Source organism: Watersipora subatra, chromosome 10 (assembly GCF_963576615.1).
Source record: "Watersipora subatra chromosome 10, tzWatSuba1.1, whole genome shotgun sequence".
NCBI lineage: Eukaryota > Metazoa > Bryozoa > Gymnolaemata > Cheilostomatida > Watersiporidae > Watersipora > Watersipora subatra.
The window spans coordinates 42148047-42170306 of record NC_088717.1 but is presented as its reverse complement, the minus strand read 5'-3'; the positions used below and the strand labels follow the sequence as shown (position 1 = coordinate 42170306).

At 35.4% G+C, this 22260-nt stretch overlaps 2 protein-coding genes across 2 annotated transcripts in view; both read left to right on the top strand.

Annotated features, from left to right (window-relative positions):
- Positions 1-20776, top strand: LOC137406119 (baculoviral IAP repeat-containing protein 7-like). Its single transcript, XM_068092652.1, has 9 exons — positions 1-264; positions 2434-2609; positions 7756-7872; positions 8697-8918; positions 11811-12010; positions 15804-15926; positions 19603-19939; positions 20025-20114; positions 20654-20776. The coding sequence occupies exons 1-9, from the start codon at positions 110-112 to the stop codon at positions 20746-20748; spliced, it is 1515 nt and encodes a 504-aa protein (XP_067948753.1). The 5' UTR covers positions 1-109; the 3' UTR covers positions 20749-20776.
- The window catches only part of LOC137406472 (fumarate hydratase, mitochondrial-like), a 163043-nt gene that overhangs the window by 5542 nt on the left and 135241 nt on the right, over positions 1-22260 (top strand). The window lies entirely within an intron of this gene.

The window sequence follows — 22260 nt, the reverse complement described above, 5'->3', positions numbered from 1 at the left end:
TCACTCGCAGACAAACCGTCAAGATGTTGGAATTCCATTTCCTGATAATTCCTTGTCTGCTGTTGAGTTTGGGCCAGTGATTCTTCGAGCTCCTCAAAATGGAAGCCAAATGGATGAAGGTGAAGCGCAGTTATTCTCAAATGAACCTCATAGTGATCAACACATCACACTTTTAATGGGTGCTGGGGAGGGCACAGATGCTGAAGAGGTTCCTACCAGTTCAGAAGAACTGAATAAATTGTATCGCACACAATGTCAGCTCAGGTACCCTGTCATCCCTAACTTCATGTAATTGTATGACATTTATAGAATCTGCCTGTTATTTAATATCTAAAGCTTTTTATGAGAATTTTTGCTGTCAATCAAGTTTCACTAATTATAACGTAGACAGCACTAGTAGAATGTTTAAAGGTCAAGTAAGTGTGCAGCATTATAAACTCATTATAAAAATACTGATCGTATTTCTGCAGGGCCAGGGTTGGAAAAAACCACGGTTTTTATGAAAAAGCCAGGTTTATTTGGTTTAAACCGGTTTTTATGGTTTAAACCGGTTTTTATAATTGTACCAAGGCTTTTGCAATTTTAAGTCTAATTAACATCACTTACTATAGCTGCATGATTGAGTATTGAACATACATATGTGGAATCATCTGTTAAAGATGGTACTGTGGGAGTTGTTATGGGAAAAAAGAGAGAAAACATGGAAATTTCAGAATGTATCTTAAATCAAACATGGCCGATGAAATACAGAGCAGACTTCTTATCACATAAAGTGAATATTTTACATACAGCTCCATGTATAAGTAGGAATTTTAATCCAAGTGATTAGTCGTGTGGTAGTGTAGAGCAGAGCATAATGCAGATGCATTGCTAGTGTTTGGAGCAGTGGCAGATGACTCAACTTCGATCACCTGAATATTAGCATCACTGTCTAAATTGGTGTTTTCAGCTTGACATTTTGCTACGGGAGCTTTAAGCCTATCTGCGTGACCTCGCGTTATGACAGCACACCTATTACATTTTGCCTTAAAACCATTGCCTTAAAACCATTGCCTTAAAACCTTTGCCTTTTGCAGTTCGAGTGAAAAACTGCCAATCGGATCATGTTTGCGAGGCATGTTGGAAATTTGAGGCACAACTTTAACTTTTCAAAACACAAAAAACTTGATAAACTGAATTCTAACCAGCCAACTACTTTGGCTTGTGCCCAATAAATGAAATATTAGTTTGCAAACTTAAAGCTTTTGCCAAAAAGGATTGTATTGTTTTAATTTCTAATTGTAAGTAATTCTTTCTCACTGGCCAGACTTGAGAAAGTATTCATTCATTATTAGAGACGATGATTGGATTAGTATATTTCACATGGTTTTTATATTTCATCAGTAAAGAGATCATCATATCACTTGAGAAAACCAATTAAAAATGAAATTCACTAATTCATTGTGCTAGGATTTCAGATAGTTTCAACTTGAGCTCTGCCATCAATTTACTACTGTGTCCTAAATAATCTTCCACAGCTGATAATTACATATAATTGCATTTCTACCGCACATGAACCGCTAGGAGCTTAAAATATTACGTTTTTCACAAAAAATAATGAAAAACCATAAAAACCGGTTTTTTTCAGGCTGGTTTAAACCACTCCGTTTAAACCGCGCCAACCCTGTGCAGGGCACAATAAAAAGCGTTTCCAATGTTGTATTCAATGAAGATCCATTTTACCACATGACTTTGTAATTCATTTGTGTAATTAGAAGTTTGCAATTAGCATTACTTTTGGTCAGTACTCAATAATGCTTGCAATGCTCAGTTGTCAACCACTCTTCGCATATCGATCATGATCAATAGAAAAGGTTCGCATTGAAAAACGAAAAGACACAAATAGTCAATAAAAACTATAAACGACATGTTTGCTAACATTTGATGTTGGCAGTCTAGATGTGACTAAAAAAAGACCTCAGGAAGTTGGAAGAGGAGGTCAGAAGGCGGGGTTTTGTATTTGTTTTGCTTAGAATAAATCGTCTAAAAAACACAAATGGAAAGATTTATTTACATCAGTAATATAAAAAACTGTCATCATATGGAAAAGGCTGAACTTTCTTTGAAAGTTATCGAAACGAAGTTACAGAAACGCTACTTCGATACTGCGATAAATGGTAATTCCAAATTATACCACAAACAAAAAACACTTGCTGTTGACCGACTTTTGATAGCAAAGGAAACTGAGTAAGGTGCGTTCCATTTCAGACCATCAGAAGCAAACGGGCCAAAGTACAAAAGCCCTTTAGTCCTCACATATCTAGAAATAACTAAAAGTGTCTACCCAAAGATATTTCGTAACTTAAAAGTTTGGTATGTAGAGTCTTTCATAAATAAAGGCTCCGCTGTGAATACAGGAGTGAGTTTGACATGAAGATGATCGTTACTTACCAGGTCAATCCTACCCAAACAGTCCATAGAAATCATCAGGAAGCCTTCTCCAAATATTGAGCAAATTCTCTCTACATTCAATTATGAAACACACAGAAGAAAGACATTCAATGCTTGGCCCAAATCAACAATTGTATCACCAAGAGAACTGGCAGCCTCAGGGTTTATATACATTCATGGTAAGGTACTCACTTCCACCTAGGCAAAGGCTAATGACTGAATCACCAGATGTGCTTAATGTGTCACATCTACTCATACTTAGTAATTGTTATGTAGTTATGAGTGTTAAGTGCTGGAGAGGGCAAAGTATAGGTAGTTACTAGCCAAGTAATGCGAACTAAACTTATACTAATCAAACGACATTAATATTCACACTTACCAGTGTGGCTGATAGCATCTTGGTTCATCTTCAGCTGTGGTAAAGGTCTCTTCAGTTTAGCCAAGATGTGACTAGACTTGCACATGAATCAGTTAGAATTCTAACCACATTACTACATATGCTCTCCTCACAATGCATGTAATGCAAGTGAACATACTAGACCAGATAACAATGTCGCTAATCAATCATTGCGATTGGATATTTCCAAGTCATATTTGATATTTCCAAGTCGTATTGGATATTTCCTAGTGGCATTGGATATTTCCAAGTCGCATTGGATATTTCCAAGTCGCATTGGATATTTCCTAGTGGCATTGGATATTTCCAAGTCGCATTGGATATTTCCAAGTCGCATTGGATATTTCCAAGTCGCATTGGAAAGTACAGGCTAATTGCTAGATGCGTCGTGTCATATGATTCCTTGAATTACTAGACTCCCTAACTAATAGAGGTTCAAATATAGGTTTTATGATAGTTAAAGAAGTGGGGACTTTGTTGACTCCTCTAACCTCTGTGATTAATTATGCAATCATCATTTCAATTAATTTATATGATGATTCATCAGCGTCTAATAAACTTATCACCCTGAGTATGTATGTGATGTTGTGTAATCCTTGTTGAGGGTTCATGAATTGTCTCATCTTCTTGTCTGAAAAGGACTCCAGCTGCCGCAATTTATAGTTTGCAGTCACACAGAGAGATCAGTTCATATCAATAACCTTGTTAACCCTTTCGCGGGCAGTGCGACGTTTTTGTCGCTTTGCGATACGGCTGCTAATGGGCAGTGCGACGCTTTTGTCGTTTCGGTAACGTATTTTATTATTGCCGTTTCTGGTTAGCTAAATGTCGTTTTTTGTTTACTTTTTTTACCAATAGCAAGCTACGATATAGTAGTTTCAGTTAGCCTCAAAAATTGACTTCAAGGTTGAAAAAAAACGATCGTTTTTAGCAGTGATGAATAAATAAACTTTCGAAAAAAATTAGAAAATTGTTCTAAATAATTTATCAACTTTTATTTTTCTTGCTTCGGTTTTAGCTTTTATTTACCGAATTTTTTGAGAGTTTAGTTTACCGTCATGGCAACTTCTAAAAGAAACTCCCGAAATTATTCTAATAAAGCAAGTACTAGTACCGAAATTACTAAGAGATTCAGAGCTGACAGTGACTTTTTAGATTTAATAGCAAGAGATGACAGTGAATCAGGTTTGAATTGTGATTGTAATGACTTTACATCTGGAAGTGACAGTGATGAAAAGGCTGGTAGCAGTAATGATGAGGATGTGAGTAGGAGTGATGCCAGTGCCTGGAAGAATATAACCAACATAAACAGATATAAATCTCCTACAATTCAGCAGTTTATAGCAGTGACAGGCCCAGTATTTACTCCAGTAGATGCTCAACCAGTAGAGTATTTTGAAAAGTTTTTTGAGCCTGTCAATCCAGGAAGTACATTTTTGTGGGAGCTTTTTGTTACACGAATAAGTACATGGTGCAAAGACTGTTGTTGGCCTTTGTAAAGGAGAATGCTTTCGAAAATATCATTCGTAAATAGACAAATATTATGAAAAGCATATATTTTATGTTATACATTTTTATTTGTTCATAATATATATATATGCCTATGGACATATACATGTATACATATGCACCTTTAAACATAGATATATGCACATAATAACACACAGAAAAGTGTACGAACCTTTTAAAAAAATTTGATTTTTTGGAAAATTAATTCGCCCATGGGAGTCTGATTTAGTTTTGAAAATTCGCCCGCGAAAGGGTTAAATGCAATAGGACTTGATTGAACAAAGTGTAACTTATAATATGTTAGAAACTGGATGTAAAGGATTATCATACGCAATGTTATCCACAACTTGCTGGAAGTGACATATACTGCTTTTTAAATCGGGAAAGTTAACTTTCATCATAAAGACATCGCACTTCAAATTTTCTCTTTTTGTTCAAGCTGTTTTCACCAGTTCAATTAACCAATGTGATTATGGTGCATATCTCAGTCAGAATGAGGTGTTTTGCCGCACGAAATGTAGTATCCTTATCAATTTCAGAGAAGCATTGGAAATGTGTGGGAAAGCGTTGCAGCGCTTTTCATCCAACTTTGTAAATGCTTGGTTTAATATTTATGTGCATGTTAGAATTGAGTGAACATGCTTTATTTGGAATGCTTGACTTGGAAACAAGCCAGAGCATTTTAAATACAGTCAGACCTCGACTTACAATCAACACCGACCTATTGCCAAGCTATGCCAGCCTCTATGAGTCCAGTCTCTCGACTAGCCACAGTGCCACTGTGCATGTGGGCCTCATCATGTCTTATCATTTAGAAATTTGGCTTTCATTTATTTTTTCTCATTTAATCGATATTGTGTAAAGGAACTGACTCCGGTAGCTGAGTCAGCTTTACTTCCTAACAAGGGAGACGCAACCTGAGCTACTGGCCTGCCTTGTCCGAGGCCTGATTGACCCGCCAAGAGCGGTCAAGTCAGTCCAAGACAAGAACCTGGTAGTCAGGCTTGCTCCGAAACCAAACCCCGGCCTGCCCTCTGAATCTCTATCTCAGGCTAGTCTGGATCCACTAGCGGCTTGCCTTAGGACTTGATTTCTTATGCCATGGCACACCCGATCAAGTCTAGACAAAGCCGTGGATCGATCCCTAGCCTTATAGAGCCACCCTGGCAGTTCCGTCTGATGGTTACAATGAGCCTGCTTGCGTAATTGTTGCGCCAACCAGGCAGGCGTCAATATAATCAGTTCTTGCGAGTATATAATAGTTTTATTAATGATAGCTTTAACAACATGCGTCCACTAGATCAGTGATATCAAGCGCAACTCATTGCGCTCACTCATTGCGCCCACCAGTCTATTTATAACACAAAGGATGCACAGAGTATAATAAGATTTGCACACAGGGTAAACATACGATTATATAATAGAAAGGCAGTTTAGGAATACGATTACATAATAGAAAGGAAGTTTGGGCAAGTGCTAGTAAGGATATAATGTGCGTAATAATTGGTATATGTCCCAGTCCTCCACAATTGTAACAATGTTTTTTTTTGCTCAATGTTGTATTTTAGCTAATTGGTGAAATAAAACACGCTCACTTCACATTCAAATTGCTTGACATGTTCCATTAAATGTGTACAAATACTTGCCTCAACATATGAAGCCATATTCAACATATCGCATCTGAAATCTTGGAAGCGTCACAATTTTTATAAACTAAAAGTAGAGAAAATGAGTAAAAAAAATTATAAATCAAATTAATTTAAATGATATGTGGTGTAAGTTAGAGTAAATTATATCAAGTCTTTTTATCACTCACCCTACCATCTGACACAAACCCTGCTTGAGCTTGCACTTCATTTCACGTGTCTCTCAGTTAGAATAAAAATGAAAACTTAAAGATTATCGTTTTGTTAATTTATTTTTATCATATTTTTTTATTTTACCTCTAAATTTTTGCAGTTTTATTTCTATTTCTTTTAGTGCTCCATATTATTACCATAATTATTTGTTTTTGTATTTTTTGGCTTTGGGTCATATTAAACAAATTTTTAAGGATTTTTATAAGAATATTTGGTCTGACAATGGTTTTAACATAAACATGCCTGTATTCCCTGGTTGCAAGTTGGGGCGGCTCAGCCGGCTAGCCGCCCCAGGGAATACGGGTCTGAACATAAACACCCAATATTGAAACTAATTAATTTAATACACTGAGGTTTAACTTTATGGTGTTTTTTACTTGAGTATTTTGATTTGTGGATTTGTAATAGTTCGTTATTGCATGACTATTGATAGAGAACCGTAGCTTTACAAGTACCGTACCGGCATTTTAGAAGTAGTTTTAATGATTGTAATTTCCATTCAATTTGTAGAGAGATGATTTCAAAAATGTGTTTCCATTCAGTCATAACTGTCAAGGCATTAGTATTGTAAATTTATTAAAAATACTACAATGTGCCAAACGTATTCTCATCAACCATTAAAATTAAGAGATGTAGATGAACTTTGTCTATGCTTGGGCAAGCAAGTATAAAAAGATTCATCAATTTTTTATACTTGTTAGCTGTGGCTTTTTAACGATTTCGGTATGTTTGCCTATAGGAAGGCTTTTGAAACAGCAAGACTGCTAAGAAAGTTAGTAAATTTACGTTTTCATAATAAAATATTATAAAAGCTTTTGAATTTTATCATTTTATCAGAGTTTGTTATGACTTATTTCTTTGTTATAAAACGGAACTCTAGTTTTGATTTGATTTCAGCGTACAACCCACTAAAACTATCAGGTAGCAGCGTGATCAATCATTAATGTATCCTACAAATTTATTAATTGCGGCTGGTGTAAAGTCACTAGTGAATCTAAAATTGTATTTGTTACTTGACTGGTTTTAGCGCTGAAAGGTTAGAGTTATAACGTGAGCTGAAATACCTTGATATATTGTATCTTTTTAATTCCGCTAAACAAAGCTCCAAAGTTGTTTCTTGCTCTTCCATACTGCTACGCATTAATATTTATCTCTAAGTCCTCTAAAAATGTTACATTTTGAGAGTTCCGTTGACAGTTGAGTTAAAGAGTTTAATTAAATGGAAAAGACTAGATGCAAACAAGCTTTCACAAGATGCTAAAAGCTTCCAATCTTAAATCTGTGCTATATTCCTGATTTTGTGATTACAAGTCTTTTGTTTATCTTTTACAAATCTAACATTGTAGCACTGTTTATTTGTTACAAATCCGCTGTCCTTGTTATGTTTTCAATTTTCATGGCATTGTTGTGCCATCCTCGATGAGGCAAGTAAAAAGCGCAACCGTATTCCCAATTGTATTTATGTATGAATTAATTCAGATAAGTACATTAATTTTAACATCGCTGCTACCCCTGATCAGTGCCTGGTAGCACACACTAGAAAGTTGTCTCATCTTGTAGGTACTGATGATACAGTGGAATGTTTCTACTGCAAACTGAAAATCAGTGACTGGACTAACAGCATGGTACCTGATGTGGTTCATCGTAAGAAATCAATGCACTGTCAGTTCATGCAAGGTGGGTGATCAAAGCCTCATAGTTTGTCTTCATTTGATTTTGGTGTTTTCATTAGATTAATCATATGTCTATCACTACATTCAACCAATACATTGCCTTTTGTTCCTCAGATATTTAAATGCATTCGTACCTAGTTTTCTTGTTGTTATCTACTCGCAAACATCTAGACCTGATAAAATGGTGAGTTACTCTTTTCACAATAACTTCATTTTTATAATTAAAATTTTTTTTCAATTGGAACCTAAATTCATGTTGTGTAGATTACGATTGCACCCACATAACAGCTGTGTGGACATGATTATCCAATATATGATGACAAGAACAAGTTTTTCACGTACATCTGTGATATCTACATGAGCATTTTTGTATCAGAAGCACCATCTCTTTTGCAGTATTTGGGCTTTAAGCTGTTTTCATATTCTATTGAGTCTGAGCATGATATAAAATATAAGAAAAATTAATTATAGATATATTTCAAAATGTTGGAATTCATTGTAACTGGGAAATACAATATAGCTCTATCAGCAGATTGAGCTTATTCAGTATTATTCTGTGATGGTTTACATTGGTTAAAGAGGCGAAAAACTGCTTTTTTCCGAAGAAGCTGCTCTTAATTTGAAACCAAACATTTCCATATCTACTGTCGATCAATTACACTAACGCTCACGACAAAATGAGGTCAATTTTCATTCAAATCACATTCAGTGTGCACCAATGTTAGGGGACTGCGAATACTTGATCTGTTACATTGCATTACAGTGTCTGAAATAATGGCAAGACATTTTAAATATCGTTACATTTGCTCAGCATATTGTTTCATGCAGGCGTGAAAACTGTGAGAAATATACCTGATGTACTTGCTGATATTTTCAATGATGATGCACTTCCTTTACCATCAACTGAGACAGAATTGGGAATTATTACCGAGTCTACGAAACACCCTGAGTTTGCTGTTGATTCGAGACGTAAAGATACGTTCCTTACGTGGCCTTCTGGTAATAGCAAACTGGCTTCTGAGATGATTGAACACCAACTTTTCTACCCAGGTACTTGGTCAAAGGATCCTCAAGGGTTACTCACTCATTCACCATGCTCACTCTTTAATATGATGTGCTTTTCACTAAGTTTTATGTGGAAATTGTTTAGAATTACTTCTGCTCTTTCTAACCAACAACCAATCTTTACCATTTTATTTATTGGGTAACTGATATCCAAGAATCGGAACACCATGACACTTGGAAAGCTCGTTTATTTTACGTGTTTTAACCTGAACTTATTTGGTAGTTTAGCTAGAAACTTGCTCTGTAGACATGACAAGATTCTTAGCGTAGGGCATGTACTTTAAATGGAAAATATTAGGCTGCAACAACTTAAAAGGTGAATTGTTTCTCTGCCTTTAATCCTATTTTGTGGGACATTTGAATCTGCTACCATTGTTCATGGTCGGAGAGATGTTATTTTAGGGTCCATTTATTTGAACATTATTTATCTTTAGTTGTTTTTGATTTCAGAGAATTTTTAGAAATGTGGAGGTAATAGTCGTACCTCTACATACGAGTGCCCCAATATGCGAGAAAATCGAGATACGAGCTGACTTTCTAGAAAGTTTCTTTCTTGAAATACGAGGAATATTTGAGATACTAGCATACGAGTCGGTCATCGATGGCCCCTACACTATTGGGCCGAGTATGCAAAAGTTTGCTTTCGACAACAGCATCACTCACATAGTTATTTTATATAGGAAATAGTGCTTTGAGACACGAGTAAATTAATTTACGAGCGCAGAACGCATTAAGCTCATATGTCGAGGTATGGCTGTACATGATGTTGAAAATAGTTTGAGTAGGTACACTGCACATCTTTAAATCTATCTAGACACTGTTCTATGTTCTGCATCATCAAGGCTACACTTAGATTCACTCGCTTTTAGACAGTAAACAACGTTTTTCTAATTATTTTTCCTGAAATTTCTTTTTTTTTCTCTTGTATAATAATTGCTCTACTGCCATCTGTAATTATACAGAGTATTTATTAATAAGATAATGTATACCGCTTTGGGCTTGGGAACTAGTTAAAGGAATTATGTTGTTTTCTTAGGAGAGTTGTAAATAGAGGTTTCGCTGAATGTTTTATAACCTACTGTATATAATCTAATACTTACACAAGTTAATCCTAGGATGGAGAATTGATCTACATACACTCAGTTTGTTTATATCAACTTGGTCCCACCTGTCATCTACATGTCAGTCTATCACATGTGGTTAGTACTAACTAGTTAGCACTGCTAGAGAAAACTAACTACAGTCAAACATGGATAACTCGAACTTCACGGGACCGAGCAAAAGTGTTCGAATTATCAGAGCGTTCAAGTTATCAGAGCACTGTCACAAGTCCATGTATTTACTTATTTATTAGTAGATACATGTACATATGCAAATTATAATATAAATCAAAAGCACAAATGGCTTGTTTCAAATTAAATGCTTCTAATGTAAAGTTTAAAACGTTTTTATCAAAAAGTATAGAGATTTTTCTATCACTTGAGATTGGTTTGTTGTTTGAGGTGATGTTATTGCCAGGACGTTTTTTTTAGATTGACATTGGCAAAACTTGATCGTTGTTAAAATGCTCAAAAGAAAAGACATCTTTTTCTTTTGAGCGTTTTACCCACGATCAATTTTGCCGACTTTTCTTGAAGTTTATGCAACTTCAAGAAAAAGTTACCAAAGAAAAATCCCTTACTTTACCTGGGATTCGTTAAGAGCAACACTCCGAGGCAGTTCAATTAAAAGTTTTACGAGGTTTAACGGTACATTGTATATCACTCACGCTTTTTGAATGGATACTTATTGAATGTACACACGTATTCTGTGTTTAGGTCAAACGATGAATAGTTTTTTAGCTAAGACAACGTATACGTTTAATAAACACAAGACGTTTTAAACATTCAACATTCCGACGTTGATTCAACACGGAATCAACGTCGGAAAACTATTCGTCACGGGCTAGCCGGGTCACGCACTCAAGGATTTTCGCCACGCACATACAAAACAACATGCTGTTTTTGTTTTGTATGTGCGGGGCGAATATCCTTGCGCGCGTGACCCGGCAAGCCCGTGCTATTAATCGTATAGCAGTATAAATCAAATTTGACCAAACCTTTAGAAAAGTCGTTGACAAAATTATTTTGCCGATGGTGGTAATAACAACGCTTATGAATTACGAAAAGATGAGGTTTACCTCTATGGCTTTGAATAAAGTGATTTTCTAAAGCGATAACAACCGTTTCGGTAGCCGTTGGGCAAAAAAACAGTTCGAATTAACAGTGTTGAGTTCGAGTTATATATAGCAATTTATCATTACGTGGGAACGGACCAAAGAAACTGTTCGAATTAACCATGTTTTCGAGCTATCCGTGGCCGAGTTATCCATGTTTGACTGTATATGTTTGGAGATATGGATATCATACCATGTTTGTGTTTAACATGGATTGACTCCTGTTTAAAAGTTTGGCCAAGTAGATGAAGCATTTATAATACACCAACATTTGTGATCATTCTCAAGAAGTTTAAATATTTCTATATTGATCAGCACCAGATATCAGGCCGAATAGTTTTTCTACTTGGGTTTGAGTGGTAATCATTGCAATATTCCCTGAAAGATTACAACCATTTTCAAGTGGCTGTTGCTGATGGCACTTGTTCGATAGCATCGATTGTGAAATTGTCACCTTTGCATTCAGACACTCATGCACTAGTTGCTGAGCAAAGCATATTTCATTACACTCATGCAAACTTGGCAGTAAATGAATTTAAGTACTTGTATGTCTTACCTAGGAACGCCATGGCATCATTATACGGTACGAATGAACCCAAGAGATCCTATTAATGTTATCCTATCCATTCATTGCTAATTTTTATTATTTTTAATTTATTCAGGGCGAGGGGATGTTGTCTGCTGCTTCTCTTGTGGTGTTGAAATGGCTGACTGGGCACCAACAGACAATGTTTGGAGAAGACATGCTAGGCAGTCACCAGAATGTCAGCTGGTTATACAAGAGAAAGGAGCGGATTGGATAGCAGCAACAATACAGGAGCATGGTAGATATGTGGAGCCAGAGAAGGAGCCAGTGATACATGTTAGTAATTCTCTCTGTTATTCAAGCCTTTTGAGAATATTTAGATAATAAACATTCAGAATAATTCAGTGTATTTGTGAGGCGTTAGATATGTCCAGTAGATAAATACTTGTATAGTAGGCGCTCCTACAACGTAAACAATCCGTTCCGAGAAAATTTACAGTTTACATCTTACGTTATTATTTATAATATTACATTACGGATTTTACGTGATACAAATGATGAAAAACATGTAACTTGCCTAATCTGTTCCAAGATCTTCTCAAACGCACACCTTTGCGTCTTCACAAAATAAAAAAACTAGACTTGATTTTCAAATTTAATAACTGTACAGTAACTGTAGTATTATTAATTTATATCGACAGCTTTTCTCAACTTTTTCTCTAGGCAACAACATCTATTTTGCAAAAGAAAAACAACAAAAAATGTTATATAGGTCTAAATATAACAAAAATGTCTTTACTATAATAAGAGCAGTGCCTATTTGTCCATCTGTCTGTCTATCCGTCAAAATGGTTCATGGTTGTGACGGAAGACAGCTTTTGACGAAACTCTGACTCACGACATTCAGATCGGTAGACCGACGCTCTAACACTTGCACCAATCGATCGCTTGAATATTTACCCCTTACTAATTATCTGTACTTTATCGATACACCTGATGATCTCTCACGGTACGCTAGCCTGCCAGGATACTAGTATATATAATAGAGACAACTCTATATGTCATTTTCTCTCTCAGGTGCGGAAAGAGAGAAAGCAATATTTTTAAGGCTAACCACAATATTTACATTCAAATCGAATTTGTGAGCTTGTCACAACATGATGCTTCATGTCATAGGGAATTTTTTATGTAATACGAAGCCAAAACTTTGCATAAATTCTTTACATTAAGGAGAATTTACTCTATAGGAGTGTCTACTGTATTGTTATCTGATAGCATACTTCTTGCTCTTGTCCAGATTACTAGCTGGTCTTTCATAGAGTACACTTACGTTTGTTTGATGAGGGTTGCATTTTACAGTTTTCATATAGCTGTTACCGATCAGCTACCTGCTGTTGCAATGTAGATGTATACTATAAAGAATCAGAGTTTATCCATCAGCTAGTTTCGGTTAAGTCTTGATCTAGACCATGTATCTTTTCATTTTGCGGCTGCATTCTCACCAGTCGACTATCACCCTCTCATCTGCGTAAGGTCCTGGTTAGGGAAGTCTGAGCTTACAAAAACTTAATATATTTACAAGTTTCGTTATTAGCCTTTTCTTGGTTTCCAAAGAGCTTTAGCATCACTAATATAATTGTGGGTGTGCTATATTTCCATGCACTATTTTGATTACACTTTGTTGAAGAAGTAAAACCTATTATGGCAGGGTGCTATCAGCGCTAGCAATTAGAGCTTCATAATTTCCAAAAGTCACCAGTCGATTCAAATATTGCATATGTCGAATCATGATATATTACAAATCATCTATTTCAATTTGTGATATTATGTAAAAAGAATTTTGTTAGTATGTAATTGTATTTTTTAACTTACAATTAAATATTAACAAAAGATGTGAGGCCTTCCATGTCTGTGTGTGCATGGAAGGCCTTGGAATGAGTGTACTATTAGACTAGAAGGTTCGTGAGTTTTAGTTAAAGTATCACTCTAAATTGTCAAGTGTGAGATAAATCGCCATTACACAGTTACCGTAAAACCTCTATTTAAAAATCATGGCGTTCTATTTTTCAACCCTTCCCTTAAAGTGGGGTTTTACTAGATGAGACTTTCAAATAAAGGGTGGGTTGTATTTTTCGATCACCTCGTCTGGATGTTAAGAATATAAATTTAATCCTTTTACAGGCAAATCGAATGTCGCCCATATGTTACACTCTCCTTCGGGAGATGCAACATTAACCCTTTTGGAGGCAAAAAAATTGCTAACTTACCTCTAACGTTTTATCGATTTTTCAAATGAATGTGCATGAGGAAGCTAATACATGTCTCTTACAGTTGATATATATTGCTTGCGATTAACCAAGCTTCTAGCCTTGGTTGCGATTTGTTGGAGCTTTTTAGTGTTTTATTTCATTTTAAATTTGAAGTTATATTTTTATTTTATATCTATATTTAATAAAGTTGCATTAAATCTCCTTTTTGCTCATCGTTGTTTGTTACAGTTTACAGCCAAAACTGGCTTTTGATGTGCAATAGAGTTGGAGCGTCGATCCATTGTAAGCTGAGTTCACATTACCACAATCATGCTATCAAATAATATGCTATAGATATGCAAGTTTATAAGTTTTATAATAATCTATCAAATGCTACAAATATATATTCAAGAGCAAGTGACAAAAGCAAACCATAATTATAATGCATGCAGCAACAAAAATTAACATTTAAAGCAAATATTAACATTTTTAAAACAAAAATATTAGCATCGTTTGCCCAGCCAGCTGCGTTCTGATTGTTGCCTTCGTTTGAAACCATTTCATATTCTTCTAGCTGGTCGATACCTTCCACAGTGTGTTCTGACCTCAACTCCTCTTCTGAACAGCTGAGCTAGTCGATATTAGCGTTCAAACCATTTGTTAGTGGAGCAATACTTATGCGATGCCATTGTGAATACAGACTTTTAGCGCGAATAAAGAGAAAGCGTCTGTAATCAAAATAGCTTCAAAATATTAGCCTTAAAATACCGTAGTAGCACATTTTCCATTTGTCAATGCGCAAAAAATTTTCTCCACATACATCGAAGTATTAAGCCAGCGTTAAAAATGGAACTACTATTAGCCCTATACAGTTACCTATTATTTCTATGGTGTTGCTTTCAAAGTTTCTAACAACTTAAGGACGTGGAGTTGAAAAATGGACTTTGATATGAACAGAAACAACAAACGAATTAATTGTTATTGCTGTAATCGAGTGATTGTTAGTACGGTTTTGTGGACACTTTTCTACTAATCACTTGCTATTATGAGTTTGCGAAAATTAAGAATGTCAAATAAAATTGGTGTTCAAATAGAAGTGGCGTTTAATGAAATGATGGCATTCAAATAGATGTGCCATTTAAATAAAGGGGTTGTTCAAATACAGGTTTTACAGTATATTGTTAAATATTGTATATATTTGTATGTCACATATATATTATAGCGTCTGAACTTTCTGAAAACTTATGCAGTCTGTAAATAAAAGATAGAAGTGAGAAGCTGGTAAATATTAAAGAATTAACAAAAAAATAATTAAACACATTGTTTCAGTTATATTAATTCATACTAGATTTAGTGTAATTAAAGTCTCTCTGTGTTTTCTATCACTTAACCATGGGTCCTACGGGTAAACTAACAATAAAATCCCTTTCTTATTCCTTTATTAGTTTTTGCTTTTACAAATAATTTAGATTTTTAGATTTAGGTTGTTTGTTCCAGCATTTGATGGTTTTTACTTTTGAAGCATTTATCAGAAGATATCAACTTAGCATATCCAGGTTGAATTGTATGCTCGTGTCAACCGTAAGTGGCTCATATTTATTTAAACTAAATGTAAGCATACTATTGTCTTACTAATAATTTTCTATTGTGAAGTACTATTTGCAATTATGTTTACTTAGTATGTTTACTTGAATGGACACCATTAGATAAACATAAATCTCTCATACTGTGGTTTTATGGAAATATTCTAGAATGTTTCACCGATTACTTCACCAGTTACCCAATGACAACTACATGTATTCTGTCATTGCTATCATACACATTCAACAATCTTTCGCTTTGTGAAATACCTGGCATCCATTTGGATCTCTTCTTTTCAGAGTGTTACAACAAGGATGCTACGGCCGAGAATGGACAATACAGCCACTCAGAATGTCCTTCAAATGATCTCCCCAGACTACCCACGAGAGGAAGTGAGAAGTGCACTTATTCAGAACATTAAGGTACGATATGTCAATGTCTTAAGGTGGATGGAATTTAGACCGTATTTATTAGCCCATTTCTCATGACAGTGATTTTGTAGTTTAAGATCATGTGCAAATGGCGTGTTGCGTGCTACTCTGATCACACATACTATAATATCTATCAACCTGCGCTTGCCGCTTTGAAGCGGTTTGTTATAGCCGACTGATCAATACCAAGTCGTGATTAATACTCAGTGATGTCACATTTCTCTTTTGTTAGTGTTCCTGCATGGCCGTTTATTTAAAATTCCGAAACAAAAACAGATATGCTGAGCATTAATGTGTGGCTATGTTTTGCTGTGTCATAGTTCATTTCACTGGCAAAAGTAAACATATCATCCATACAGAACAAGTCGCTGGTGCAACTAGGTGATTAACATGCCAACTTAGTGTCTTTTCGTGGTGAATTCAGAGGAAGCGTTGCACCTCGCAATTTTATAGTATAAATTTACCTCAAAGCATTGGACAGAGGAGAGGGTACATTGAAATCCATTTTTTATGAATATGCTACGTCAGTTTTGGGATTTTTGTGTTAACAGCCAGGCTCCTACACGTAAAGTTAGTTCGTTTTGAGATATGTTTCATATATTAGAACCATTGTAAGTTGGAGCAGGTATTCCTATAAGATTACACCATAATTCATTTTATTCGTTTCACAGGCCAGAAACATGATGAATACCTAATAAATACTGCGGCTAATCATATATATTATTGTCATTGTTATAAAGGCATTATGTAAAGGTACTCTTGATGAATTCCAGGCGTTGCCCAAGTAATAAAACAATTGTTGAACAGTATATTTAACATAAACAGCATTTACCATTCTAACTTGTAAACTTCCTATCATGAGAAAAGTGTTTTGTGCAGTTCAAATAAATATAAAGAAAAAATAAAACAACTGTAAAGGTGTTTGAATGTGAGACAATTAGCAAGCAATGGCTAGATTAGGTCTGTTCTGCTACAATGATTACAATGAAAAATAATTTTATATAATTTGGTAATTATACAATTAATGCTAACCGAGAAAAAAAAATAAAAAGCTTGAATATGTTGAATTAATAATAACAATGAGTTAATAGAGTGTGTATGAAAAGGTTACTATTACAGCAGAAGCTATCCATCAAAATTCTGAATACCATTTAGTACAATTCAGTACTGGTGTAAATGTAGAAATGAGATATCAGAATTAAATACATCAATGAGGTAGTGAAGCGCACTGGGTGCCTTATTTAACCTAATGGACAGAGAATGTAAAGGCAATTCTCACTCAAGATAGCGCAACATACATCTGTCCATGTGCAATGTTTTCATAGCTTTTAGCGATTGACCTAGGAATAAGTGCTAGTGGAACAGGAAATTGAAGGCGTGTTAACTGAAATGGTATGTTTGAAAATGACAAATTAAAAAGAAGTAGATATTGTAATGTTTTTCTTTCGAAAGTTTTTAAAAAACTTTTGAAAGAAAAACAACTACAAAAAAGTAAAATTAATTACTACAGTAGACGCCTTTACAACGTAAATATTCCGTTCCAGGAACGTTTACGTTATAGGGAATTTACATTGTAAGAACAGTAAAATACATGTAAATTGCCCAATCCGTTTCAAGATCTTTTCGAACTCACCCTTTTGGCGGTTGGCTTTGTAAAAAGGCAAAATTTGACTTAATTCTTCTAATTTGTAGGCTGTACCATCACTGCAGCATGATTGGTTTGCATCGACAACTTTCTTGCAAACATCTTTGACATTCATTTGCAACGATTTGCTCATTTTTTCTAAACGGCAAGGTATATTCTGCAAAGTAAAACTAATAACAAGTATTTTATACGTCTACAATAAGGCAAAACAACAAAATAATATTACTATTAAAGCGGTCCTAGTTATTTGTTGACTATCTATATCCAGCGGTCAAGGTTAGGATAAAAGAGAACTTTCGGCGATGCTCCAACTCGTCACATTCAGATTGTTAGACGTGCGTTGTAACACCTGCACCAATCGATCGTCTTTTTATTTATGAACAATTGCGCGGCAGCTGCATATTTATTAAGAGATCTTTGACAAGTTGATGTAAGTTAGCGGATTTATTGCATCCAAAAGGTTTAATACCGCTCCACCAGAAAAAGGAGGTAAAATATAGACAACATTCGCTTCGTCTGTAAAAGGGCTAAATTTATCTTAGCAAAAATCGGATGAGTCATTTGAAAAATACAACGCCAGCCTCTATTTGACTGCCACTATAGACCAAGGATTGGAAAATAGCGAGCCATGGCGTTCAATTAGAGGTTTTATGGTACTCTAAAAAAGACCTGCCAGTAGTCTGCTTTGAATTTATGAACAATTGGCAGCAGTCTACACATATGATGATCTATGTTAGACAAACGAGGATGTTGCGAAAGTTGTATATATAGTAGATATAGCTTTATACGCGCGTCGTTTTTCTCTTGCAAGTGCGGTGAGATTGAGTAACATTCAAATCGAATTTGAGAAGCCCGACTTGACACTTTGCGTTAGATGGAATTTTTTATGTAGTAGTAAGCAAAAACTTCACATAAATTCTTTATGTTGTCTCTATACGCTATAGGAAGTATACCTTATAGGAAGTACACGTTATAGGAAGTATATGTTATAGGAGCGTCTACTGTAATGAAAAGTACATACTTAGCTTGTAATCTGCCATCACGGCTAGAAGTAAAAGTGGTAATACAACTTTGATAAGCCAAACCGATGCACTACGGGAAAACAATGCCGAACCAATGGGTTTTAGATAAAAATAGATAAGGTATACAGTGGACATCCTGCAACATAAATAAGCGGTTCCAGGAACATTTATATTAAAGGGATTTTACGTTATACGAACAGTAAAATATATGTAGCTTGCCTAATTTGTTTCAAACTCATCCCTTTAGCCATACAAAACGGATAATTTAGACTTTTTTGCTTATTTTGTTATCACTTAACCCATTTTATGGTCCATAGTTGTGGTAATTTCACCATAAGTTAGGAGGTATGCACTTTTTCAGCGTCCATTTACAATGATTTGTTTTTGTTTTTCTAGATAGCAAAGTCTATTCTACAAAGTAAAACTAATAACAAATATTTACCATACATGTACGTCTACAATAAAGCAATGACAAAAATATATTTTGACTATAATAAGAGCTGTGTCTACTAGTTTGTTGTCTATTTTTTTAGAGGTCAAGGTTAGGATAAAAAATAGTTTTTGACGATACTCCAACTTGGGATATTCAAATTGGTGGACCGACGCTGTAACACCTGCACTAATCGATCACTTTTAAGTATTTATGAACAATTGTGCAGTTATTAGGCTCTGTTTTTACGGCACATGTGACAATCTATCACGACAAACTAAAATGCCATGAAACTTGTATATATAATAGAGATAACTCTCTAAGAACATCATTTTTTCTCACATGTGCGGAGAAAGCGATATTTTAAGGCTAGCTACAAGATTATCGTTGGTCAAATCTAATTTAAAATTGGCACCGACTTGACATTCTACGTTATATAACATTTTTTATGTAATACAAAGCAAAAAATTTACATAAATTTTTTACGTTATGTACAATTTGTTATATGAGCTACATGTTATAAGAGCATTTATTCTATATCTGCCTCATGCCTACTGTGTATTCTTAAAGTTTGGCGGACCTGATTTCATGGATCGGGCATCTATCGTACGAGCTATGCTGAAGCGTAGAGAAGATGCAAGGCAACTTGATGCAGTACAGAGAGCTATAGCCAGCGAGCCTGCACCACCAGAGGTTGTAACTCCACCTCAGGGACCTGGAGATCAAGAGGAGGCTGCCACTCAGTCAACAGTCCAGCCACCAGCAGCAACCGCTGAGGAACCAAGCACATCGCGTGCCATGTCACCACCACCAGAAGAGGAGCCAATGGAGTCTGCTGAAGCTGAGGCACCTAGTGGTCCAGGACAGTCCGGTAATGAACCAGAAACCCCTCAGGCTAGCACAATGGGTAAGGATTACGGAGATAATTTTGTGCTATGATAAAACTTAATTAGGTTGAAAATTTTATTTTTTATGTCTTTTTAACCTTGCAGATTTGGCAAGGATCGTGAAATCACAGCTGACATGCAAAATCTGTATGGATGGTCCAGTTGGCATAGCATTCTTACCGTGCGGTCATATGGGTAAGGGTTCACAACCACATTCAATTTTATTTCTTAGAGTAGTTTTCCGTGTGCTAGCAAATGTTACCTCTTGATCACCATAAAGCAGTCAAGTTGTGTTGCTAGTCTTTTGTTATGGGATTTGTGGGGCTCAGGCTATATTAATTCTTGAGCTCGAAGCAGTTGCAGGCGGTCTCGACAATTACTGTGAGTGAATAAAGCTATTCGATAAGGTAGTATTAGTTAGTGTAAAAGGAAGTGGAAAGAAAGTGGAGCCCTTCTTTGCTACAACTTCACGCAAGTACCCTTGTTGATACAACAGCCTGTCCTTAGTTCAATTCTTTGCTATATTGTTTTTTATTAGATGTATTCACACACGAATAGTGCTATTTATTTACATATTGGAGACAATATGATGAATACTCTGTTAGATCGACAACATTATCGCAAAGTTGCGTGCGGTGATGGTAGTTTTAGGAGTTGTGTGCACCTGAGACCTGACAACTCTAATCTACATTGTTATGCTTATTTTAATTAGAAGATAATTTGTTTTGTTTCAGTCTGCTGCCCATCATGTGCCCCAGCCATGTTACAGTGCCCCCTATGCAGGCAGGATGTTCGTGGCACTGTTAGGGTGTACCTGGATAAACTTTAACATTTATAATATGCATACTACTCCAGAGCGTGATCAGTCGTGCCTTACGATAGATCTATCGTGCCTTACGATAGATATATTGATAAATAGTGTGTCTCCTTGTTGTTATAGACTCAGTTTTTGTAATTAGGATCGCTCACAGGAGGTGTTTTATAGCTATCATATCGTGTAATAACCAGGCTGGTTTATTATAACGCCCATACACTCTCTATATCACCAGTACAGATGCCTACAAGTATACCATTGCATTGAAAGAAACTTACAACATCAAACTGTTTTCAATGGCTGTAGTTGGTAGTCAGCTTTAAATACCATATCGGGTTATTAATGAGTTAGAAATATGTCATTATCTTGGTATAGTCATTTTGCCTCATGGTTGGTGCAAATCGGTGCATAATTGATGGTTTTTATCATCAATTTGTGCACTGACTCTGCTTTGGGCTAGAACCTTGACGCGGTGGCAGAGCTTAGTAGAATTAGTCTACAAGTAATACCTGTAAACTACTGTATGTCTGAGGTAGACTTAGTCTACATGTGTTGCTTGTAGTCTAAGGCTATAACTAAGGCTAGCTAAAATTTCGGCATCAATATTTTATTTCGATCGAAGGCTGATTTTAGTTGAAATGGTACGATCGGGAGTTATTGCAGTCAACATTTGAAACCTGATACTGTATTGCAAGCTGAATAATCCTTGGTAAGAACTAACTTGTGGCTAAGAGGCTGTATAATAGCTATGATTACACCTCCTGTGACTGAACATATTACTTATTCACTTCTTTATATTTCATATTGATACAGATAGTAGCCCAATTATATTGCTAACATCGTATTCTCGTTGTCGTTGACTACCCTTCATTTTCCTGCATGATAGGAACAAGCTAATATTTATAATGCATTCATATTGAACAGCTTCAGTGTGATTCTATAGTAACATGCTGTCTATTATTCAATACTATACATGTATTTTCAATAGCAAACTAAAAATAGCCAAGTTGGTTTTAATAATAGGGTAGCTTTGTGTGTGTAGCAAACTCTCTTGGTATCAAAACTTGTAAACTTGAGTTTCATTGTTCTACTCTGTTGTACATTCAGTGTTTACTAAATTATATTAATTGTACAGTCAATTGTTGCATTCGACTTTATGTTATCCAATGCTCGATTTGTTTGACGTAGTTGTGTTTTAATTAATTGAGATGTTTTAAGACTTAAAAAAATCAAATCAGAAAAACAGAAGAGTTCCTATTAAGTAGGGAATATTTAGTTTTAATTCGAAACAATAATTTGCTCATAAAATTATGTCTATAAAATATCGAATTGAATAATAGTAAAAATGATGAACACTCACATGACCCAGTGTAGCCTTCCAGCGAGTAGAATTTGGCTGTCGTAGTTACCTGTTTGGGACAGTCTTTTCAAATAGAACTTTAAACGTTGCTTGTGTGCAAAAGTGAGGTAAGCTTTGACATCTTCTCAAGAGACCCATGAATAGCTTTGATTGCCTCCCAAAATTCA